The following is a 26,925-nucleotide window of genomic DNA, read 5'->3' on the forward strand; positions in this document are numbered from 1 at the left end:
CTCATCTTTGGAAATGAAATATTTCAGATGAAATCAAAGTTTAGCCACTAAAATGTTTGCAATGTATTTTGATTCCTTTTCTGGACTTTGAACCTCTCTGGACCATTGTGGTTTATGGGGGATTAGAGAGCTCTCTGATTTCATCTAAACTATCCTAATTTGTGTTTAGGGTGGGTAATTAGTAGTTTTCGGGTGCACTGCCCCTTCAAATTTTATGAATTATCAAAATACCACACTGTTTCAGCTAAATAAAATCTTCTTTAATGTTCTACTGAAGAAAAAAAATTATCATGTGTAGATGACCTGACGGTGAGTGAAGTTACAGAAATTTGGGGGTTGAGGATGAACTTTAAAGCTACACTGTAAGAGTGCAAAAACTCCATAAATACTATGAAACAGTTTGTTGAAACTTTATAATTTTGAAATTAATTTAATATTGTTGTAGATGTGCAGTGTCAAGTTCAAAACATCAAAACATTTGAACATTATAATTTAAAATGCAAGAAATATCAGCAAACAAGCCTTTGTGATCCTATAGCATTATGTTCTCATTCCACACATACACTACTACTGTTTCCACACAAACACAGCCATAAAACAGAATTAACATTGCATTGAAAGTTCATTATCATTGAAAACTGTACATTCACGTTGATGTTTCACTTTAATTTTCTTGTGTTTCCGACTGTGGTTATTGGGGTTTCCCCTTTTTTCTTTTTTATTTCTTCAGTCAGCAGCATTGTCAGCTGATCTAAATAAACCTTTTCCTTTCCATCCCAGTCCTCTGACTGAAGGTGTTTGGACAGTGGATGTGATCTCGGAGGACGCAGATGTATTTTGATCTGGGGAAGACTGGCGATTAAGGAGCTCCTTAAACACAGAGTGCATCATGTGATGCACTTCCTGCAAAATATGAAATAAAAAATATGAATGACAAAAACACACTTTAGCAAGAGAATTAATTGGTGTTGTAAATTAGATTAGAATTTTCAAACCTTATCTACATCTATTGAGCATTCCTCCCTACTTCCTCCTTCAGTAGTGGATCGTCTCATTTGAGGACTGTTAAAGTGACGATTCAACAAATGGAGTCATTATTCAATCAACAATAATAAAACTGCAATGTTAAAAATAGTCTAATTACTTACTCTAATGTTTTCCGCAGAGCACCTGGAGAATTTCCTGGCTGTATAAATTGTCCTGTGGGTAATTGTAAAGAAACTTTTCCTGAGGTGACTTGACTAGGTGCGACCCCGGCTTTGTCAGTCAAGACCTTTAATCTGGAAAATGAGAAAAAAAAATGCAGAAATATTGTGGAGTTTATCTTGTTACTATTGGTCATCATTACGAAGGTTAATTTTTTGATAGCCATTATGAAGTAGGAGTAGAAATAATTTCCTTTATTTATATAGACTGTGCATTAATAAAACTTACCAAAAACAAAGTACAAAGAAAAGGTTTTTGTACATAAGGCAGTACACATGATGTCTTACCGTGTGCTTTTCTCAGCTTTCACTTCTTCCTCAGTCTGGTGTCTGCCACAGCTGGATTTCAGAGTTTCCTTCCCTTTCTGATCTTGGCCTCCATCCACACTGAACAACAATAAGAGAAGTTTAAGGGGTGTTATGACTACCTGGACTACCTGGCTCAATGATATTTATGTTATTCCTATAGGTATTTTAAGTAAAATTAAGTTATAGTCAATTTATTTAATACCCAAACCAACTAAACACATAATATTCCTCTAACCTTTTAAATAACCAAAAAATTGCATTAGAGGAATGTTATTTTTGCAACCTCAAAATAAAAGTCTCAAAACTTTGCAAGGTGGTTATTTCAAAATAACCAGAAAATTATCCATACAGAATGTTCCCTTGTGGTTATTTTTCATATTTTTTAGGTAATGTTTTTACAACAATAAAATAATGTTCCAAGAACCACAGAAAACATGCATTTAATCCTGTACTAGCTTCCATACGAACAATCGGTAGTGTTAGATGTTTAGTGACGTACAGCAGGTAAATGATACTGGAGTAAAGCATTTTAAGGAACATTATAATAACTTTAGAATAACGTTAAAATATTGTTCTACTAGGGTTAAAATAATTTTCTTAATAATTTATTTCGGTTTAGATAACATAAAAAAAACTAATCTCTAAAGATAACCTTGAAATAACGTTGTTATAGGAATAAAAGAACATGTCATGCACCTAAATTGTGGCTTTTAAAATGTTAAAACAATATTTATAATGTATAATGTTATATGCCAATATGTATCATCCAAATTTTATTTGATTTAATTGATTTAATTTAATGGCAGCATGGTGCCTCTGTGGTTAGCAAGAAGGTGGAGTTGAATTGGATAAGCTAAATTGGCCATAGTGTATGTGTGTGTGTGAATAAGAGAGAGTATGATTGTTTCCCAACACAGGGGTTTCATGAGTTAGTGTATTCTCAGTGCTGGGTTATGGCTGGAAAGGCATCCACAGAAAAAAAAAAAATTGCCATTGGCAAAAATTGGTGGTTCTCTCCACCGTGGCAACCACTGATAACTACCACTGCTATGCTGATGATACCCAGCTATACCTTACTTTTCACCCTGATGATCCCTCGGTTCCAGCTCGCATTTCAGCCTGCCTGTCAGACATTTCACACTGGATAAAAGATCATCATCTTCAGCTTAACCTCGCGAAAACGGAAATGCTTGAAGTTTTTGCCAACCCGACTCTACACCATAACTTTTCAATCCAGATGGATGGGGCAACCATCACTGCATCCAAAATGGTAAAAAGCCTTGGAGTAACGATTGATGACCAACTCAACCTCTCTGACCACATTTCTAGAACTGCTTGATCTTGCAGATTCGCACTCTATAACATCAGAAAGGTCCGACCCTTCCTATCTGAACATACAGATCAACTCATTGTTCAAGCTCTTGTTCTCTCCAAACTGGACTATTGCAACTCTCTACTAGCCGGGCTTCCAGCTAACTCTATCAAACCTCTTCAGCTGCTTCAGAACGCAGCAGCACGAGTGGTCTTTGATGAACCCAAAAAAGCACATGTCACTCCGCTACTCACCCGTTTGCACTGGCTGCCAGTTGTCAAATTCAAAGCTCTGATGTTTGCTTACAAAGCGACCTCTGGCTTTGCTCCTTCGTATCTGCTCTCACTTCTGCAGATATATGTGCCCTCCAGAAACTTGCGTTCTGTGAATGAACGTTGCCTCGTTGTTCCATCCCTAAGAGGGAAGAAATCACTTTCCCGAACTCTCGCATTCAATCTGCCCAGTTGGTGGAAAGAACTCCCTAACTACATCAGAACAGCAGAGTCACTTGCTGTCTTCAAGAAACGACTAAAAACTCAACTGTTTAGTCTCCACTTTCCTTCCTAATCTTAACTGCCTTTCTGGCTATACCACTAACTGTGCCCTCTCTCTCAAAAAAATAAAAAATAAATAAAAAATTTACTAATGCTTAGCTTCTTAGACTTTACACACCTGAAACTTGTCTATAGCACTTGTTCACTGCTGCTTTTATAGTTGTGTAAATTGCTTCCTTGTCCTCATTTGTAAGTCGCTTTGGATAAAAGCGTCTGCTAAATGACTAAATGTAAATGTAAATGATAAAGCGGGGATTAAGCCGAAGAAAAATGTAAATTAAAATATTTTGCACAACTGTGGATTTTGATGGATATTAAATACACTTAGAAGACACTGATCGTCAATATGATGTCAGATTGACGTTGTACCCAACGTCGTGGGATGTTGCATTTTGTTCGGAAATGACAATTGGGTTGTTGTCAGAACCCAATGCCAGGCCAATATCAATGTCCAATGCAACCTAAAAACAACAAAATATCAATGTCTAATGATGTTACAGCTTGGCGTTCTGTGGATGTTCCCTCGATGACGTCTATCAGACATTGGATTTTGGTCAGTATTTGACATCAATATGATGCTGGTTTAAGATGTTGGCTCGATGTTGGATTTTGGTCACTTTACAACACAACCTAAAATCCACAATATACCAACGTCATCTCACGTTGTTATTGGACATCAAAATAACACTGTCCTTTGAGGCTGGCGACCTAAATCTAACCTAATATTAATGTCTTATGACGTTGTGTGTCTGCTGGGAACATTTTTCACTTAAGAAGTTTTGTTTTTTAAACTTTATATGGCAGATAAAAGTTACATAGTCTAGCATTAAACTTCTTAAATTCCTATTGATTGAATATTATAATTACAATGGCTCAAATAACGTGTAGTTATTATTATCTGCCAATATCCTTTAATGATACAGCTAAATGTGGCTTTACATTTAATTTGCATCACAATTACAACAAAAGTGAGATTTATTTATATATCTGACAGAGCATTCCAGTCCAAGAGATGAAAACCTACCTCTGCACACTAATATATTTATTTGGGATGAGACCCTTTGACCCATTCACTTCGCCTTTCCACCAATCAGAGGAGGCTTTGCTGTATACGATGAAGCGATCGCCTTGTTTGAAGGAGAGCTCAGCTGAAGAACGGCCTGTGTAGTCAAACAAGGCCAGTGCCTGCAGCTCTGCACATCCAGAAACAGACCAAAAGTAATTAGTTTAGTTCTACTAGTCTGAATGCTGAAAAGTAGACCATGTCAACCTTACCGTCTCTTGTTTCTTTTATTTGAACTTGCTCTGATTCTCCATCTCCTTCCTCTGCTACAGCTTCACTATAGACATGAGAAATAATAAGTTGAATGTAAAGATTTTCTCAATACAGAACTGATTTAAAGCAGCTTTACAGGAAATCATAATGTTAATGTTTAGAATATTTTTGAATTTAGCAGATTAGCTGTCAATAATGTGTGGCCCCGGACCACAAAACCAGTCATAAGATTCATTTTTGTTCATTAATTAATACATGAAAGCTGAACAAATAGGACACTTATTGATGTGTGGCTTGTTAGTATACAATATTTATTTAAGATACAACCAGTGGAAAATCTGAGCGTTCAAAAAAATGTATGTTTAATATTATTTTAGTTTTAATATATTTACAGATAGAAATTTGCCTTCATGTAACATGTTCTTTACTTAAAGGGCACCTATGGTAAAAAAATCTACTTTTCAAGCTGTTTGGACAGACATATGTGCATGTATGGTGTATAGACCGTCATATTGGGGTGATACAGTATAAGCACACCCAGAGCTTTTTTTTCAATTTAACAACATAAAAAACGGTGGACCAATTGGAGCGGTTTTCAAACCGACCACAACTTTACGTAGGAGAGCGGTTCCCCCGCCCACCAATATTGATTGACAGGTGCGTCATCATATCCTCAGTTTGTTGATTCACGTCCGCCATTTTCAGCGTGAGTCGAAGCAATATCACTAAAGGAACACCATAGCTCTATTTTTAGATGCAAGGCTCATTGGGCTCAACACAAGAGCAATATTCTCCACATTATCGCTCTAATCGGAATTATTGGTTGTATCTTTAGGTAGGTTTGCAAACATTCTCATTGAGTCTACCTTATACTTCAGCCGTTTGCATTTCTCGCGATCCCAGAAGCTCCCTGTGATCTTAACTAGCATGCGTTTTAGAATTATAAACATAGGTTTCTATCAGGGTACACTCAAGTCGACGGCTGGGCGCCGCGGACCGCTGCAGAAACCTATGTTTAGAATTCAAAAATGCGTGGCGCGACGATTCGGGACACTTCATGTTTCTGCCGCGCCACAGAGAGTGTCTGGTGTGCCGTGACGCGGCTTCGATCGGCGCATCCGGTGCCTCTGTCAAAGTTAATTCAGTGTGCGTGGTTATTTGTTTCTGTGTACAAGCTCGGCACTTAATACTAGCGCACAGTTGGCTGTAAAACTGTACAAAGACACAAATGATTTTGTACTCTCTGCTTGGTCTGTGTCCGAGTCGTACATATACGACTGAATGCTGATCATCTCACTCCAGCTTTTTCTCTGTCTGCCTGTCAGACTCTGTTGAAAACGCAGAGCGGGTGAGCTCATGGCCCCGCCCCATTGTTACGTTGGCGGGAAGCCGAAACTAATTTACATGTGAAGCAACACACCCATAAATCAGCGAACTGTGGACACGCCCCCAACATGACACTTTTTAACACATTATAATAAAAAATCTGAATTGTGTTTAAAACTGAACCTAAACTGGTACACTCAGAAGAACCATAATATTAATATTAAATCATAAAAAAGAGGTAAACTATGTGCCCTTTAAGATTCTATTAAAAAAAAAAATTATAATTTTAACCCATACAATGTATTTTTGGCTACTTACAAAAATATACTCGTGCAACAAAACACTGGTTTTGTGGTCACATACAGTATAACTTTAATGTTTATGTATACTAATGCACATAGTGTGATAATGTTAACACTCTGAGATAATGTTAACACACTAACACAACTGAGATTATTTATATATATAGCACCGTATTTTAACTTCAAGACATCCTGTCTGGCTCAGTTATGTAACAGAGTGTCCAATGATAGATTTTCTTTATGTGGACGCTTTCTCAAATTAAAACTAAATAGCCAACACATAACATGCCCCGTCTGTACTCTTTGTTTGTGCTCTTGCTTCAAAAAGGCAGTTGTTAATTTTCAATGACACAATGCATGATGTAAAGTTTTTACCTATTTTGTTTAATCATCCAGCATTACTGCCCGGAACGGCATACCTTTTGTATTTGTGTACATTATATATTATACAAGTATACAGTATACGGTTTGAATGCTGAATGGCAATAAACAGATTTTGGAAAAGCCTAAATGCTGCTTTAATTGTCAATTTTGCCATAATTGACTGTGACTGCAGGAATTGTGGGACATTTAGAAACCATGGAAAATGCAATATTCATTGTTTTACATGCTGTACATGCAGGTATATATTAATCCACCTTGGAATACAGAGCTACGTGATAATTTAGTTACATTATTGCAATTAACAAGCATTTGGGATTAGCTATACATTATATATTGCTTTACATATGGTTAGTATAGAATACAGCCACAGGAAAAAATTTCAGCTTTTCCATATCAAATATCCTCAGATGAAAAACCTATAGCTTTAACCTAAATTTATCAGGCACTGCCAATCAAATGCTTGAACAGATCATCATTAAAAGTTTTAGCAGTTTGTTTGTGGCGTCTTCAGGTGTGTGTTAATACTGTTAAGTGTTATTTTAAGCTTGGTCAATATCAGGTCATGCAAAAAGAAAACGATTTCAAGCACAGCAGTAAATCTACAGTAGAACAGCGGAAAAGAAAAGATGGATTAAGACAATAGTCCAGTCAAAGTCCAGAGCTCATCTTGACTGAGATGCTGTGGTAAGAGCTGGAAAAAATACTCAAAATCTCCTCCAGAATGATCTGAGAGACTGATAAAGAAAATTACTGCTTTGAGTAATTACTGCTAAAAGTGGATACAAGCATCTGAATCATATGGCGTCATATGTTTGTTACCCATAGCTTTTCTATACTGGTTTTATTTTTGTTAAATAAATGATAATATGGTGGGAGATGTCATGTTATTAATTTCATCTGAGGATTTATCCTCCAAATTTTAAAACCACATAGTTCTTTTATAATGTCCTGATATGGGAAAACCTTAAAACCACATATACTATATATGTGTGTAAATGTTCACATGTCAATGCATACTAGAGAACATGAGCTTAATTCTCACCAGTCGTCTTCTTCAAGCGTCATGCACTTTTCATACACCGGCCCAGGTAACTCATTCTGGCTTGGGAAGATGTTCTCATGTTGGATGATGATGCTCTTGACCAGGGCATTGATTCGCTGAAGTTCTGCCGCATCACCATTGTTTGGTCCTCTCACCAGACTGGGCCCAAAGCACACAGCCAGGTTATAGGGTTGCATCATGTTCTCGTCACTGTACTGGGAGACACTTTACACGCATACAGACACATACAAATTTAGATTTTGTGACTGGGAAAAAAGGAAAAAAAAAACAACAACACTATGATACTCACTGGTGAAGGAATGCAAAAAGATATCTCATGACAATGATGAGTGATGCAGGATATGAGGAAACAATGAGCTTCAGCTGCGTTACTTTTTTAGTTTCATCATCTATTTCTGAAATGAAGAGAAATGGAGAAATTTAAATAAAGCGATAGTATTAAAATAAGTAACTATAACTTTATTATATATTTAGACAAATTATATATTTAATTAACACAATATTTGATTAATACAGCTTTTTAATTATTCGTTTTAAAGAGCCCCTATTATGAGTTTTAAAAAATGACCTTCCATGCAGTGTGCAACAAATCGTGAATGAAAACATCCAGGTGAGGTTTAAATCTGAAAGTGCACATTGTTTAAAAATATCAGTTTTAATAAAAAAAATTGACTCAGAGTCATTTAAATAATTCATCGTTCCTCCAGATCTTTTGCCTGTTCGTATCGTTGTTGACAAAACAATCCCAAGTATGAAGTGCTGGATCGGGTAAAACAAGAACACACCTTTCCCATCAAACGCTAGCAGAGTGCAGGCGTGTGTGGGACTGACTATTGATGTATGGGACTTTGTCAGAGCTTGACAGGAACTTTATCAGTACGCAATTCATGGATTAGTTTCTTCTTCCAGTTCACAAGTGTAAGTAAGTGTGATTAAAATGGTTGCCTCCTAGTTTTCTCTAGCTTGCAAAATATGTATTTAATTGTGTTTTGTTACTTGTAATCGCTCCACGCGGCTTGTACTGTATCTGGTTAACTCTTTATAAATCACATTTTGCCTCTAAATCCATGTTGAAACGCAACATGTGCTGCTTTCTTTACAATTCTGCTAAAAATATATAGTGAAATATAATTGCAATTACAATATATATATATATATATATATATTTTTTTTTTTTTTTTTTTTTTTTTCAATATTTCAAAATGTTATGGCAAAATACAAAGTTCAATTTGCATTTAATTTTCAGTGCCACAGTTCCTTAGCAGCTAATAGAAAATTTTGTATAATAATAATAATAATAATTATTATTATTATTATTATTAACGTTGAAAACAGTTAAAACATTTATTATTCAGGATCATTTATGCAAAAATACACATTTAAAGCAAACACTTTTTGATATAATGATACATTATAGTATACCTTTACCGTCATTTTTGATCAGTTTAATGCATCTATTGCATTTATGAATGAAAGTAATAATTTCTTAAAACAAACAAACAAAACAAAAATCAGCTTACTCATAAATGAATTTGAATTTTAGGGCATGCACTATATAGAGCAAAAGAATTGCTTTGGTGTTCTAAGCCAGCATTTAATCACATAATAGCATGGTAAAGTCCTCTTACGTCCACATTCCATTAGCTGGTCATAACTGTCCTCGGGAAAGAGGGGTTTCTCCAGGCCTCGAAAATAAAGCTTCAGCACTCCAGCCACAGAGTCCATGTCACACCCTTCATCAGCAAGAGGATCATCACCTATAGAAAAAGTAAAGAGTGTGTGTGTGAATATATGTATATATACTTTGTTTTTTAACAGTGAAAGTATGAGGTAGGATGTAGAGTAAGTAGCTAAATTATGATATAGCGGTTATATGAATGAAATGGAAAAAGGAAGTAAGAAAACAATACTATGGAAGTCAATGGGTACCATAATTGTTTTTGTTACATTCTTCAAAGTATCTTCTTTTATCTTCTTTTTCAGTTGACATAACCTTCAATTTTTGGTGAATTACCCCTTAACATCCTTTGCTCATTTAATTCCTTCAAATAAAAAGGCAATTATAACCATTACAGACCATTAATTCTGCCCAATGGTCTATAGCATTACTAATGTTCAAAGAAAAGGAGGAGAATATCATCATTCAAATGCTTATCATCACCTTTCTCAAATGCATCCTTCAGCTGATTCACCACCATCTGAGATCCTGGCACTCTGAACAAGCCCTCATGATGTAAACCTTACCAGAGAAAACAGAGTCAGCGTGATTCACCGGTGATTAAGATGGAAAGAATGGCAGAAAACTCCTTATGTGACTTCTGTTTACCATTGAGGTTGATGAAGCGAATGCAGCTCTCCACCACGGCAGGAATGAGTTGTCCTGATGCCTAAATGGGAAGAAACACTGAATGAGTGAGTCATTTGAAACGTTCTGAGTAAATCCAGAACATTTCTTGAACACAGAGAGAGACTTACTTGAATATATGAAAGCAGATCCCCATTGAAGAGCTTCTGGCTGATCTGGGAACCAGGGTTACTCTTTTTATGACGCACAGATCTTTTGGAGCGTGTCCTAAATTTATAGAAAGGTTTAATTATAGTTTTTTATAGTATGTATAATGTTTAAAATAAGCTTGTTTGCTTTTGCCACCTCATTAAAATGCTGTCAAATTTATTTTATATAACTGATATACAGTTAAAGTCAGAATTATTAGCCCTCCTGTTAAATTTTTATTCTTTAATATTTTTTCCCCAATTTCTGAGATTTTTTCAACACATTTAAAACATAAATGTTTTAATTATTAATTTCTAATAACTGATTTCTTTTTTCATTGCCATGATGACAATATACAGTGCTCAGCATATACAAATACACCCCCACAAATCTCTCATTTAAATTAATATTTTCTACAGGATGCTTTACAATATTATATTTATGCATATACATTAGATTAGTCACTACTGAAGCCAAATCTGGAGTGTATCTAACAAAATAACTTACAATAATAATGGTTCACAAATAAGTAGCCCAAATTTATTTGTTAGGGAAAAATATTAAATACAAATGTTCAAAATAGCAAAAATCAAAGAAAACTAATTATATAATTTTTTATATATATATATATATATATATATATATATATATATATATATATATATATATATATATATATATATATATATATATATATATAAAATTTAGTTCAAATGTAGTTTGTATTTTTTTGCAATATTTTGCATTAATTTTCCAATTCCAAAAGATGTTTTGTGACTAAAATATTATTTTAGTAAATATATCTGTTTAATACTTCTGTTTTGTTTAAATGCACCAATATATTATCTATATTCACTGAGAAATGGATAAAGTATTCATTTTCAAAATGGGGTGTACTCAATTTTGATGAGCACTGTATAATATTTTACTCCATTTTTTAATTTAAGCTTAAAGTGCAATGTAAAGGCTTAACTAGGTTAATTAAGGGGTAATTGTAGGCAAGTCATTGTATAACAGTGGTTTGTTCTGTAGACTCTCAAAAACTGCTAATAATATTAACCTTAAAATTATAAGCAAACAAAAGGTAAAATTATTATAGAAATAACTGAAAAATTCCCTGCTCTGTTAAACATAATTTGGGAAATATTAAAAAGAGAAAAAAATAGTTTTGACTTCAATTTTCACTGTATGTATTTTAAGACGCTATAACTACTTTAATAAATGCAGTTCTCTCACCTGGTATGGTTACCATCGAAACTTTCAGCTGATAAGAAAAAAAAAAAAGAATTGGTTTAATTTGTTCTTGCTGGTATTCCTTTTCAATAAATTCTGTATACGTAAGAGACATTACTCCACCTTTCTGAATCGCAACCTTTAGCAGGTCATGTTTAGCCTCCAATTTTGATATTAAAGAGCTGTTGCATAGATGGTCTCTGACTTTCTGCAATATGAAATCATAGTGATAGAAAAAAAAAGTAATATGGATAAATAATAATAATGAACATACATATATATACATACACACACACACACACACACACATACATACATATATACATACATATATATAAAATATCAAATACAATTTTATATATATAAATATATAAATAAATATTTGACATTTTATATAATTCATTCATTCATTCATTCATTCACTTTCCTTTGGCTTAGCCCCTTTAATTATCAGGTGTCGCCACAGTGGAATGAACCGCCTACTTATCCAGCATATGTTGTTTTTTTTTCCCCTTATCCAGCACTGGGATACACTATGGTCAATTTAGTTTATTCAATTCACCTATAGAGCATGTCTTTGGACTGTGGGGAAAACCAGAGCACCCGGAGGTAACCCACGAGAACACGGTGAACATGCATACTCCACAAATAAACTGACCCAGCCGGGGCTCGAACCAGTGACCTTTTTGCTGTGAGGTGACAGTGCTAACCACTAAGCCACAATGCTACCCACATTTTATATAATTAAAATGTAATAATGATTGATTGATTACCGTGAAGTACACGCTCTCAGCATCCGGAAGGCTGGCTCTACGCTTCAGTGTGAAGTTCTTATTAGCAGACACATCGCTGTTCCCCTCTGGTGATGAGGGGCTGCTGGGAAAGTCAGGAGTGGATCCAAAAGCGATCTCAGCAAGACTCTCCAGAATGGAAGATTGAGCTGACTGAAGTAATTTGCCAGACTGCAAAATGTTCAAATGTACATTCATATTTAGTCAAAATGTAAAGAGTAAACCAAAATACAATTAATCAAATAATCATTCATCTGATTATTGTCACATCTTTACTTTGATAACTGTGACATTTTTGACATTTGTTTGTATAGTGTAGAAATTGTGTAGTTTGTGTACCTCCTCAACCTCCAGAGTGACTGAAGAAAGTCTGGACTGCAGCTGCTGGACGCGAGTCACCAGCTCACTCATCATCTCACATTTTGCAGACACCTCAACCACCTGGAGGAGGACATGCATATTTTTGCACCAGTTATTAGTCTAGGGTTTTTGCCAAATGGATTATTAGTCTTCCTGCATCTCAAACATGAGAGCATGATGCTAGCGATTACATGATTGTTGGTTTGATTCCCAAGGAAAGCAAAAACTGAATAAAAGTACATTCAGTTGAATAGAATGCACTTTAGTTAAAATCATCTACTAAATGCATACAGTTGAAGTCAGAATAATTAGCCCCCACTTTGAATTTTCTTTTCTTTTTTTAAATATTTCTTAAATTATGTTTAACAGAGCAAGGAAATTTTCACATTATGCCTGATAATATTTTTTCTTCTGGGAAAAGTCTTATTTGTTTTAATTTGGCTAGAATAAAAGCAGTTTTAAATTTTTTAAAAATCATTTTAAGGTCAAAATCATTAGCCCCTTTAAGCTATATATTTTTTCGATAGTCTACAGAACAAACCATCATCAAATACAATAACTTGCCTAATAAACCTAACCTGCCTAGTCAACCTAATTAACCTAGTTAAGCCTTTAAATGTCACTTTAAGCTGTATAGAAGTGTCTTTAAAAATATCTAGTCAAATATTATTTAATAAATCTACTAAATGCATATATGTAAACAGTTATTATAGTTAAAGGAATAGTGTGCCTCTAATGTCCTCACCAGTTACTCACATTTTCTTTCTTTTTGTTGAACACAAAACAAGATTTACTGAAGAATGTTCGATCAAAGCAGCTGTTGAGATCCATAGTATGAACAAAGAAATTCATTGGAGAGCAATGGCTACTTTTTACAAAATTATTCAGTATATCTTCCCTTGTGTTTAATATAGAAAGAAACTCGAAAAGGTTTGGAACAAGTGGAGGATGAGTAAATTATGCCTTTACTAAAATTATAACTAAAACCACACAAAAAAAAAAGTTTTTTTTAAACAAAATATATATAAAATAACTTTTTTTCATTTCCAAAACAACATTTCTAGTTGTAATATACTACTTATTCTATGTACAAGACATGCAAATTCATATCATAGTCATATTTTACCACAGAATTTGGTTTATGATCCAATCAAAAAAAAGTGGTAGTAATTCAAAGGGTTTTTTTAGAGCTGGAAAACGTACCCAAAAGTTTAAAGAAGTATTTAGAATGATGATAACATTGTTTTAAACACAGTGTGAAAAGCTGAGTGTGAAAAATCTCACACATACTAAAATAATACATTTAATAACACTTTAAATGGACACATTTTATTGCACAGTACCTGGTCGCCTTCATAGGGATGGTATTGAAAGCGGAGTGGCAGGCAAAAGGCTGAGTTGTTGAACTGCATGAGAGTGTCTCTGTCCTGGCTCTGGCTCAGTTCAGACACAGTTGTTTCCAGCTGCCGCATCCCAGTACTCAAATTCTGCTGGGCCCACTGGCGACTGGTCAGGTAAAAATGCAACACCTTGGATATGGACTGATGGTAACCCAGATCACAGCACTGAGAGGGCATGCAATAAAAGGTTGAGTTACACCTTCTCAGTACACAAACACAATTATACTACATGGAAAAATTAAAAAATAAAACTCACATCTATAAGAGTGGAAAGATCCTGAAGGTAGTATTTGTTCATGCATGCATTTGCTGCAGCCAGGTTGAGCAGGTAATCATTCCGGGCTTTTGTGCACTTAAGCTGAATCTCTTGAACTTTACTTTGCCTCTGCACAAATATACAATATAAAGGTGAAATGTGAAAACATCAGAAGTTACCGGAACAACCATTTATCCAAAACACATTGAGTGAGTCACAACAGATAACCACAATAACCAAATACTGATCTGCCATTCTTGCAAAGAGCAGTTGACCCACATCAAGACTGCACAAAAAAGCCCATGTGCATCCTGCATTGAATTGGTCCTACATTCAATATAAATTGGTGAAAGTAAATCAACAGCATGTGCGGCATAAATTATGACTAATTTTTTGTAAATATGCCGAACATACGTTCATAAGCTGGATGAAGTACATCCGAAAGGTTTCATAACATAATTTCTTCTGCTCAAACATTATTTCAACTTTTTAATTGGTCCCATTTAAGATTTTGGGTTTTAAAAAGGCATAAGTATGATTTTTTTGGTTAAATTATTCATAAACTCAAAATTTTATTTAAGCCCATTTATTATTTAGGTCGGGGGTATATCAGTACTTAATGTTCATATTAATATTTGAGGTTAAATTATTGCTTTTGTCAATTACATTTATTTTTTATTCATTCGTTTTCCTTCGGATTAGTCTCTATTTCAGAGGTCACCAAAGCAGAATGAACCGCCAACTATTCCAGCATATGTTTTACGCAGCGGATGACCTTCTAGCCACAACCCAGTATTAGGAAGCACTCATTCATACTCATACACTACGGCCAATTTAGTTTATACCACATGTCTTTGGACTGTGGAGGAAACCGGAGCACCTGGAAGAAACCATTGTGAACACGGGGAGAACATGCAAACTCCACACAGAAATGCCAGCTGGCCCAGCCAGGACAAGCAAACTTCTTGCTGTGAGGCGACAATGCTAACCACTTAGCCACCATATTTACATTTATTAGTTAAAAATCTATAAAATATGACAGTATTGTACAATTATAATATGCTGTAATACACTGCCCATGAAAAAAAGTCACCACTTGGATTTAACAAAGCAAATGGATAAGAGCCTCTCATTGAATAATATCTGCTTGGATGATTATATTTTAGATAGTTATTTGACTCTAACTAAATTTATTGGTATGCATCAAGCAAAGAAAATAAGCTGAAACTACTGAATGTGGTTGGAATATGCTCCATCATGGAATATGGTGATTGGAATAAATGTTGAATGATCAAGATTGTAAAAATCATAATTGAAATGATTAATTAAATCATATTTGATGTTGATCCTAAATCCTAAAATACAACAGTAGAACTCTTGATAGTGAAGATAAAAGTGTTTCCACAAGCACAATGCAAAGGAAACTAAGTGGGAAATTTATTGGGATTGAGGCTAAACATGCTATGTTCCCTTAAAAACATCATCAGTGAAGTTATTAGGAAAAGGAAGAGAATAAATATTGAATTATAAAGAAATGGAAGAAGATCATGTGGTCTGATGAGTCCAGATTTACTATGTTCCTGGGTGATGGGTAGGCCCACACTAAATCTGTGCATGCAGAATTCTGCAGATTTTCTGCAGATTTCCGCAGATTTTTAGCCCATCATTAATTCTGTTTGTTTACTTGTGTAAATGTGTGTAAATTTATATTTATTCAGTTTTTAAATTAATTACAGTAATATTATTGACTAATGTGAAAATGTTCATCTGATGTACAATGCAGTTTGTAAAGTAATATTTTCTGTGTTTTAGTAGATATATTATGAGATACTTGCTTTGTTTACCAAATAAAGTTAATCTAATTGTATTTGCATTTTAAACATTAAATGAAAGTTAAAAAGATATTATAATTTTTTTTTTCACATATTAAGGTTTTAGTTATGATACTCCAAAAATAATTCTGCAGAAACCCGCAGATTTTTACCAAAATTCTCTGCAGAAATAGCAAAAAGAGGTGGATGAAGTGGTGCAATCATGCCTAGTGCCAACCAAACAAGCCTGAGGATGGTGCAGTTAGTTAGGTCTAGATTTAGCAACATTATAGTTATGTGCCCAAAGACTGATTTCGGCTGACTACCTGAATATATTGAATGACCAGGATATTATAACAATTCATTTTTTCTTCCCTGGTGGCACAGGCATATTCTAAAAGGTTCACATTGTAAAAAAAAAAGCGGTCCAGGAAGACTTAATTTCACACATGGGTTGACCACCAAAGAGTCCAGAACTTAACCCTATTGAGAATCTTTAGGATGTGCAGCGGTCCAACTCCCATCATACAAGATCTTAAGGCAAAAAAGGCAAAAAATAAATCTTAAAAGAAATAAATAAATAAAAACTGAACTTGAATAATAACAGAAAAACACAAATAGAAAAGCACAACCTCTTTCAAATAATCATTATCTTAAATGTTAAGCCAAAGTGAATTAAACATTCCTGACTTTTGTCTTTTCCAATATAAACTTCCTAGGCTGATGTAAACACAACAAATGAATAATAACTTTTTCAAAATGCTTTACTGTAACTGAGTTGTGTTTTTTTTTAAAGAAAGACCTTGATATACATTTTAGTAATCCACATTCCTCTGAGTTGTATTGAACAATTTGTTTTAAAACCATTTCCTATTTTACTATTACAATAAAACCATACATACTTTCTCTATTTGCCTTTCCATCTTTTTAGAAGCACTCTGTTTTTGCTTTTCCTCCAGTCTGACTGCCTCCTTTAGTTTGCCTTCTGCAGACAGGAACTCAGTATAATACTGGTAATATGTCTTCAAGGTCTGGTTTTCAACAAACATGAGAATAAATTTTATATTATCTATAAACACAAGAATCAATAATCACATACAAAAATGTGACAATGACAAACTTAAACTTACTGTATGAAGTTCTATGGTGACCTTCAAAAGCCCATCCTGTAACTGGGTGCAGATTTCCCTGCTCTGAAAAATATACACAACATAAAAAAAGAGAAAGTTTCCGTATTGGACCAAAAATCTGATCTTTTTAAGCTACAGTTTTGTTTCTCTGTGGATTTGTATTTATTATCTATTGGAGGGTAAAGAGTGTTTAATTCTCATGCTATGCTTCTGTTTTTTGTTTTTTTGTTTTTTTCAGGCAAAGCAATACATTTTGTTACTATAATTATTATCATCTCAGAGGCGTAGCAAATGGAGTGACGGGGTGGGGATGGATAAGTCGCACTCACTTTTAGAGACATACCATTTAGTATGTACATTTAGTATTTAGTACGCTATTTTACCAACAGTTTTTCCAAAAAAAATCATCTACATTTACATTTTACATTTAGTCATTTAGCAGACACTTTTATCCAAAGCGACTTACAAATGAGGACAAGGAAGCAATTTACACAACTATAAGAGCAGCAGTGAACAAGTGCTATAGACAAGTTTCAGGTGTGTAAAGTCTAAGAAGCAAAGCATTAGTAAAGGTTTTTTTTTTTGAGAGAGAGAGAGAGTACAGTTAGTGGTATAGCCAGAGAGGCAGTTAAGATTAGGAAGGAAAGTGGAGACTAAACAGTTGAGTTTTTAGTCGTTTCTTGAAGACAGCAAGTGACTCTGCTGTTCTGATGTAGTTAGGGAGTTCATTCCACCAACTGGGCAGATTGAATGCGAGAGTTCGGGAAAGTGATTTCTTCCCTCTTTGGGATGGAACAACGAGGCGACGTTCATTCACAGAACGCAAGTTTCTGGAGGGCACATAAATTTGCAGAAGTAAGAGCAGATACGAAGGAGCAAAGTCAGAGGTCGCTTTGTAAGCAAACATCAGAGCTTTGAATTTGCTGCGAGCAGCAACTGGCAGCCAGTGCAAACGGGTGAATAGCGGAGTGACATGTGCTTTTTTGGGTTCATCAAAGACCACTCGTGCTGCTGCGTTCTGAAGCAGCTGAAGAGGTTTGATAGAGTTAGCTGGAAGCCCGGCTAGTAGAGAGTTGCAATAGTCCAGTTTGGAGAGAACAAGAGCTTCAACAATGAGTTGAGCTGTATGTTCAGATAGGAAGGGTCGGACCTTCCTGATGTTATACTGTGCGAATCTGCAAGATCAAGCAGTTCTAGAAATGTGGTCAGAGAGGTTTAGTTGGTCATCAATCGTTACTCCAAGGATTTTTACCATTTTGGATGCAGTAATGGTTGCCCCATCCATCTGGATTGAAAAGTTATGGTATAGAGTCGGGTTGGCAGAAACTTCAAGCATTTCCGTTTTCGCGAGGTTAAGCTGAAGATGATGATCTTTCATCCAGTGTGAAATGTCTGACAGGCAGGCTGAAATGCGAGCTGGAACCGAGGGATCATCAGGGTGAAAAGAGAGGTATAGCTGGGTACCATCAGGATAGCAGTTGTAGGAAAATCCATGTTTCTGGATGACTGTTACTAAAGATGTCGTGTAGATAGAGAAGAGAAGTGGCCCAAGAACAGAGCCCTGAGGTACCCCAGTGTTTAGATGCTGTAGGTTGGACACCTCTCCCCTCCACGACACCCTGAATGACCTGTCCGAGAGGTAAGAACTGAACCATTCAATAACAGTGCCTGCGACGCCCAGTGACTCAAGCGTAGATAGCAGGATCTGGTGGTTTACAGTGTCAAAAGCAGCTGATAAATCCAGCAAGATGAGGACAGATGATTTAGAGTCTGCTTTAGCCAGTCTGAGATCCTCCACGACCGAGAGCAAGACAGTCTCAGTTGAGTTTCCTTTCTTAAAGCCAGATTGCTTGTTGTCCATGAGGTTGTTTTGAGTAAGAAGTATCTGGATTATATTAGTCCAGATTTGGAATTCCCATGTTTTGCTATCCATGATTACCTGATCTATCTTACTTTTATGACAGAACACTGGGTTGGATCACTGTGATCCTAATTGTAGGATTGCCAATTCCTGTTTACCAGAGCCTTAAATGGAACCAACAGTGTAGCCTTCTGGCTTAGCAAAGAAAAACAGGTAGGCAAAATACCAGTGGCCACAAACAGCCATTGTTTGTTTTAATAATAAGAAACAGAAACACTTTAATCAACAAACATTTACATTTTTTAGTTTGTTCTAATACAATAGTGCATTGATATTGTTTTGTTGTTATCGTTTACCATATCTCATTAGATGTGACATGCTTCATATAGTTTTTTTTTTTTTTTTTTTTGATCCCAATCTGCGTTAGATCCCAATCTGCGTTCAAAGTTTTGAATAATCCACAGAGCGGGTTTGATCTAATTCAAATGTAAGATTGGATTACATGGCCTGATCTTAATTCAAAATCCCTCTGTTACTTGAAAAACTCATTTCCAATATTTGATTCAATCTGTGATCCAAAATCCCACTGGATTACTTTTGAAATACTGGGCCCTGGTGATTAATTATTATATTATTATATGATTAATATATATCTTCTTTCAAAAAGTGGATGTCTCAAATATCTGCACTACTTCCACTTGAGAAACTACTTACAATGCACATCAGAAGTCAAGTGACTTTTGGCTGATATGGACACCTCTGTGGCACTGTTAATGACTTTCTTGATACCTCATTGTACTCTGTATACCCAGTCTACTGCCTGATACAATCAGATTCCCTGTATTAATGTATTTTTCCTTTCACCTTTTCTTTTTCACTCTTTTGTTGTTGTTGTGCATCTAAGGCTAAATTTGTATGTTCATGAACATTGAAGAAACTGACAAAACAAAACAAATGATTCATGATTAAAGTTCAACGATTAATGAAACAAATGAAACAAACGCTATTGTATTTCGGTGCTCTGCCTGCAAAATGTCAGTGCAAAGGAAGCCACATGTAAGTGTGTGGGCATGCATTGCTCCTTCAAGTCTTGTAAAGTGTGGGTGTTTATGTCTGCAAATGTGGAAGGATGTGAAATCGCGCGTGTGTGTATGCGTGTGTGTGTGTGTGTGTGTGAGATGGTGGGTGTGTACCCGTTTGGCCAGGCGTTGGGCATGTTCAATGCAGTGTGAAAGCTGTTGAGGCAGAATGTTACTGTAGCTGTCACTCAAAATACTGTGATCTCGGCTCTCCTGACGTGTTTGTGCCAACAACACCTGCCAGCAGTTCACAACTGACTGATGACTGGACTCCTTCCTGATGGCAATAAGAACAAAGAGTTGAATTATGAAGATCCTGATATTCATTTGATGAAATTACATAAATATTATTTTTATATATATATATATATATATCTGTATATACATATATATACAGTTGTGATATGATTATTGCGATATGAATACAGTTTCACCAGATGACTTAAATAGCTTTATTTAAAAAGTCATTCATTTAGATTGATTGGGATAATTCTGTAGTGGAGAAGAGAAATATAAATATATTTTTATGTTAATTTATTTTATACATATAATAAAAAATTACAGTTTATGACTGTACAATGGAGCAAACATTAAAGCAAAATAAACAGTGCTTAATGGTTTTCTGGGGAGGCTAACAGTATTCAGATACAGAAATAATCAAATGTAAAATAACATTAACATAAAATAACATATATACACACACACACATATATATATATATATACATATATATATATACATATACATACATATATATATATATATATATATATATATATATATATATATATATATATATATATATATATATACATATATATATATATATATATACATATATATATATACATATATATATATATATATATATATATATATACATATACATATATATATATATATATATATATATATATATATATATATATATATACATATATATATATATATACATATATATATATATATATATACATATATATATATATATATATACATATATATATATATATATATATACATATATACATATATATATATACATATATATATATATATATATATATATATATATATATATATATATATATATATATATATATATACATATATATATATACATATATATATATATATATATACATATATATATATACATATATATATATATATATATAGATATGTAGTGTAGGGAAATTTTAATGAAATTAATGAGTAAAAGAGTGAAAATACTACAGTTTATTATAATTTAAATGATGATAAATAGTAGTTTGAAGGTAAGTGGCATTATTAAGCATTAAGTATCAAAAAATAAATATAAAAATTTATAGATTAGTTTTAGTTAAATTAGAATAAAAAAAAAATCATCAAATGATTCTCCTAGAAATGCATATCAAAACTTTCGCTGCACTAAACAATATACAGGGGAAGTCATCTTTAATGAATGTATGTATCAATCATTATTTTTAAATTAACTAATAAGGTTTAACTAATTAAAGCTATATTAAAGATTTATAGTTTGAAAAAAAACAACTTTCATCTTTAACTCAATTATAAAATATGTTTTATTGCATTTTTGCATGAAAATGTGGCTGTAATTATATTATTTACTTTAAAATGAACCGACTAGGCTAACATCAGTTTTTATGTATTAATGGTGATCTTTTCTTGGCATATCCGTACTTTTTGGTTCTAGAGGAGAACTTGTCACACAGTTTGTCCAGTGAGCGAGCATATTCCCCCTCGATCTCGCCTCGTCTGCGCAAATATTCGACCATATCCTGAAAGACCTGAGTCTTCTGCTCCACCTGACCATCGAATATCCTCAACTGCTCCGCCAGCTGCAAACGCACCTCTAGAAAAAACACAGACAGCAGTTCTGTAACTAAACTTCCTCTCAGTTCGTCTGGTGTGAAGTTGACATTTTGTTGTTAACTGCAGTTTCACAAAGCTAAATAAAGATAGACAGATATAGCAATTCTGTTTCTGTTTCTAAATATTCACTTAGTTAGTCTCGTGTAAAATTAAGAGTTACTGTAACAAGTTCATTCTTTTATTCATTTTATTTTCGGCTTAGTCCCTTTATTAATCTGGGGTTGCCACAGCGGAATATACCGCCAACTTATCCAGCACATTTTTTTATGCAGTAGATACCCTTCAAGCTGCAACCCATCACTGGGACAACAGTAACAAGTTTCAAAAGGTAAACTAAGATGGACAGACATCGGTTCTACCTATAAAGTTCCACTCAGTCTGATATAAAAACTGTGTGTTATCTACAACATGCCAGCATAACAAAGATCAACCATGAGACAGACAGACAGACATAGATAGATAGATAGATAGATAGATAGATAGATAGATAGATAGATAGATAGATAGATAGATAGATAGATAGATAGATAGATAGATAGATAGATAGATAGATAGATAGATAGATAGATAGATAGATAGATAGATAGATAGATAGATAGATAGATAGATAGATAGATAGATAGATAGATAGATAGATAGATAGATAGATAGATAGATAGATAGATAGATAGATATTTTTCTTTTGTTAATATTCATGACGTTTTTTTTTTTACCTTTAATCTGTGTGTCATAGTCTCCAGTGCCCACTCTGTCCCGCCTCAGTTTGACATGAGATGACATTGTAGCTCCAATAAGGTGTAATTCTGCTTTGAGCAGATGAAATGTAGAAACAATGATGAGAATAGGGATATAATTTAATTTATTTAAATTAAATTTAAATAATTTATATTTAAATGTCATTGGCATATTGTACATTTAAAGTATTGGTTCAGTCAAAAATATGTGGGTCAATTTGTCCTTCAGTAGAACATTAAAGAATATTTTGTTTTAGCTGAAACCTTGGTTCTTGGTCAAGTCAAGGGCACATTGTGTTGTCCATTAAGATTAACATGTTTAGCTTTTTTACTTGAAATGAGATTTTAGTCACTTACACAATCTCAGATGGGAGAACAGACTTTTAAAAGATTCCCAAGGCTTGATACAATATGCATAATCAACTGCACTGGCTTCCGGTTGAGTTGCACATGAAATTGTAAGGTATTTATTTTAACCAATAACGCAGTATACAGTATAGACTGACTCCAGAGTGAGCATATCCAAAATTTGGTTTCAGGGTCTACACCATCTCACATCAGTCATGCTGTAAAATAAGCGAAATTATAGAATTCTTTGGCTGCTACAATTACACATCCTTCTTCTCTTGGGTTTTCACCCCTTCAGACCCAAATTGTGTTCCAAGTTTCTGAAAAATGTAAAGTATGTTTTCATAGTTTTTGAGGCTCCTATAAATCAGACTAAATTATAATAATAAAAATTCAACAACATTTAAGTATATATATATTTTTTGTCCATTTTAATGGATATCAGGTCAGAACAGTTCTACTTCCCGGGCATTATACCAACATAAAATACATACAGGATTGTTGGTATAATCTTAAAATGTATTTTCAAAATCACAAACGTTAAGATTGTAAGATTTTTTATTTAATTTTGAGGTGTTTGTTGTATAGATTGCACTATGTTTATAACAAACTTTGTTTTTTATCTTCCTCATCACTCCATACAATGTCCACATCTGAGATATTTCCATCTGTGATGCTCAAGAACTTTAAGAGCTGTATATTCTGCATATGAAATTGTTTCAGCAATGAGTAGTTATCGATACATCTGTAGTTATCGATATAATGAGTAAGTACATCGATATAATTCTTTTTAATATAAAAAGTTCAATCAGCAGCATTACTTTAAATATAATTTTAGTAACAAAGCTTGAACCCATTGTACATCCTAATGAGTAGACGTATTTGAAAAAATCCTCATCTAAATCTTACAACGCTCCAAAAGATTTTAAACTTTGATTTGTAAGTGCAATCCCTCTTTTTTACACACAATCTATAAAATATTGGCAAACATATCTATAAATCTGAATAAAAACAGTCTGTATAAAAGTCTGTGTGTAGAGTGAAGTGATGCCATGCTGCTTTTCAGTGTAGTCAATAATTTTTTTCCAAATTATGACATGCCGAGCCTTACCGCCATTTGATTGAGGCTTTAAATTAGATGAAATGCTCAGGAAACACAAAAACATGTGATGTTCATTGTAATGGACACAGGGTCCGAGGGGGTTCTCTTAAAACATTTTTTAGTGTTGCTTTTTAGGTCATTGATATTATTGTGATGCCAATATGATGTTTTATATTCTTTTTTCTTTTATCGTTTCTACTTTTGTGGCTCTCTATGTTATTGATCTTTTCATAATTATGCGACATTATGTTTTATATTCTCTCTTTATTGTTTCTATTGTTGTAGCACCTTGAGTCTAAGAAAAGCACATTATAAATAAATTGTATTATTATTATTATTATAACTTCAGACTCTCGGTAAGGACCATTTGGCCATAAGTGTGGATAAAATGTAATATTGTAGTAAATCTAAGTGCTGGTATCTGTTGACTTGTATTTTAGAAATCACCAATGATCACACTGTAAAAAATATCTGTTAATTAACAGTTTCCCTATTTCTGTTTTGCGTGTATTTACGGTTGTGCATTGCATTATGTGATGTTAATCTCAGCTCTGTCAACTTTTGATGTTGAAAATTCAACTTTACAGTTTAACAAAGTGACTTTTATTGACATTTTAGTAGTTTGAAACATTAACAGTTTTAAGAAATAATATATGGAGACTTTCAGTCATCACAGTACACGTGCTGCTGATGATGTGACAATAATAGTGATTTGATTAAAGAAATAAATCTGTAAAATAACAGAAAATGTACTGGCAGCTTATTACATGGTTTGCAGCATAATATATAACACAAGCCCAAAGAATTTATCACTTTAAACTATTAAAAAGGTTGATAAAAGTAACTTTTTCCAACTTTTTAAGGATTAAAGTTCTCAGAAGAATCTTTTTTTATTGTTTCTACTTTTGTGGGTCTCTAGAACCTTATCATGGTGTTATGTGATGTTTTATATTATTTTTATTGACATTTTAGTAGTTTGAAATAAAAAAAAAAATGTATAAGACATAATGTATAGAGAAATAAGTCTGTAAAATAAGAGAAAATGTACTGGCAACTTTTTACAAAGTTTTTGTAGCATAATATAGATCACCAACCCAAAAGAACAAATCACTTTAAACTATTAAACACGTTAAAAGTTGTCAGGAGAATTATCAAGGTCTCAAAATGAGATTCAAAAGCATAAATAAACCGGAAAAAAATAATGCATGAATCACAAAATAGAGAAAACTGCTTATTTATGGATAGTTTTTACAGTGCAGCTAACAAAATCTACTTTAATGTTCAACAGAAGACAACATCACCCACACCTTGTATGGAACTGAGGAGAAGTAAAAACAACACCAAATGTTCATTTAGGGGTAAACTAATTTATCCCTTTGATTTCATATTGACCAATATGACCAACAAAAATTACAAAATATGTATACATATATGTATATTTTCATCTAATTAATTTACCCTCCAAGATGAATAACAAGATCAAAATACATCTTTTTAACTGACAATCGCTCTGCTTGTTTTCCCAAGTCCTGAGACAAAAACCGCAAAAGAAATGATTATATTCACTCACAATAAGTCTAAAATTCTTGTATAACATTTCGTATAATACATTCTAATTTTAAACACACAGATACATTTAAATTGACTAAGCATAAAACATCTAGATTCTAGGCTATACAATATCTACATTACAGCCACTGCACTCATTCATGAGGTCTGCTCGTTGTTGAGGTGAAAGCGGTCATCGACATGCCATAGCGATGACCCGCAGTACAGTGATTGTACAGTGCAGCGATCAGTTTTAGTGAACATTTTGCACTTGTAGGGTGTCAGAAAAGGGGAAGGTAGCAAACTTCCTGTGTTAAAGAGCAAATCAGACAACAGCGGTTCATCCTCACCATGAGTCAGTCATGACAACAGGCCACCCCCTCAGACTCTCTCCTTCTATCATTCTTCATACAAACTTCCCCATTTTCATCTTATGAAAGCTGAAAAACGTTCACTTCAAATAATTGCTTTCATATCTTTAAGTATTAACAGACCTATTAAGGAATTGTGCATGTAGTTTTTTGGCAACCACATGAAGTTTACACGTTAATTGGAGTTTTAAATATAGCTTTTAAACTCATTAACAAATGTAATGCACGACCAAACAATAAATGCCAACTGACAACCACAAAAATACAAAGGGAAAAAAGGCATATGCTACTTCTTTTTTGGCATTTTGTAAGCAAATCCAAAACACTTACCTTAATAAATTCTGCTTATGTTTACTTTGGCATTCTCAACAAATCCTCTTCAACACTGTTTTAGCACTACTTGACCAAACCAAAACACCCCGTGAGAAATAAACCCCGTGAGATAGAAAGACAAGACAGTTCTGCTCCTTCCTCCCTCTGTCACTGTGTGCTGCTGATACTGAATGCTGAGTAAAACCTCACCTTATTGGCCCCTCCTCCTTCACTTGCCTTCTCACTTTTACAAATGCTGTCTCTTTTAATTTAAACTACCACTTTTCTGACAGGCTTTATTTTTGGATGGCACGTTTCAGTAATGGCTCCTTATCACTGTTTGGACGTCTTAAAGGGATAGTTCACCTAAAAATAAAAACTCTCCCATCATTTATTCACCTTGCTAATTTTTCCTATTATGGAAGTCGTTGGGTGACAGCTACATGCATTCTGCAAATTACTTTCTTTTGTGTTCAACAGAGAATAGAA

General features: G+C 33.9%; 1 protein-coding gene across 2 annotated transcripts; it reads right to left on the reverse strand.

Moving 5' to 3' along the window:
- Positions 1–277: 277 nt before the first annotated feature.
- arhgap4a (Rho GTPase activating protein 4a) lies at positions 278–26,594 on the reverse strand. 2 transcript variants are annotated; one of them, XM_056449866.1, is made up of 24 exons: positions 26,455–26,594; positions 22,735–22,824; positions 21,830–22,001; positions 20,261–20,423; positions 17,207–17,269; positions 16,979–17,107; positions 14,266–14,394; positions 13,953–14,174; positions 12,589–12,690; positions 12,232–12,420; positions 11,582–11,666; positions 11,462–11,489; positions 10,207–10,303; positions 10,058–10,118; positions 9,893–9,970; positions 9,360–9,488; positions 8,021–8,126; positions 7,711–7,935; positions 4,656–4,720; positions 4,405–4,573; positions 1,494–1,592; positions 1,149–1,280; positions 996–1,062; positions 278–903 (listed from the first exon to the last, which is right to left on the reverse strand). In XM_056449866.1, the coding sequence occupies exons 2-24, from the start codon at positions 22,799–22,801 to the stop codon at positions 727–729; spliced, it is 2,754 nt and encodes a 917-aa protein (XP_056305841.1). In that variant the 5' UTR covers positions 22,802–22,824; positions 26,455–26,594; the 3' UTR covers positions 278–726. The 2 variants fall into 2 exon arrangements, with proteins under 2 accessions (XP_056305841.1, XP_056305842.1); XM_056449867.1 differs by having other exon boundaries at positions 22,735–22,827.
- Between the last annotated feature and the right edge of the window lie 331 nt (positions 26,595–26,925).

The sequence above is a fragment of the Danio aesculapii genome, chromosome 23 (genome assembly GCF_903798145.1).
Source record: "Danio aesculapii chromosome 23, fDanAes4.1, whole genome shotgun sequence".
Lineage (NCBI taxonomy): Eukaryota > Metazoa > Chordata > Actinopteri > Cypriniformes > Danionidae > Danio > Danio aesculapii.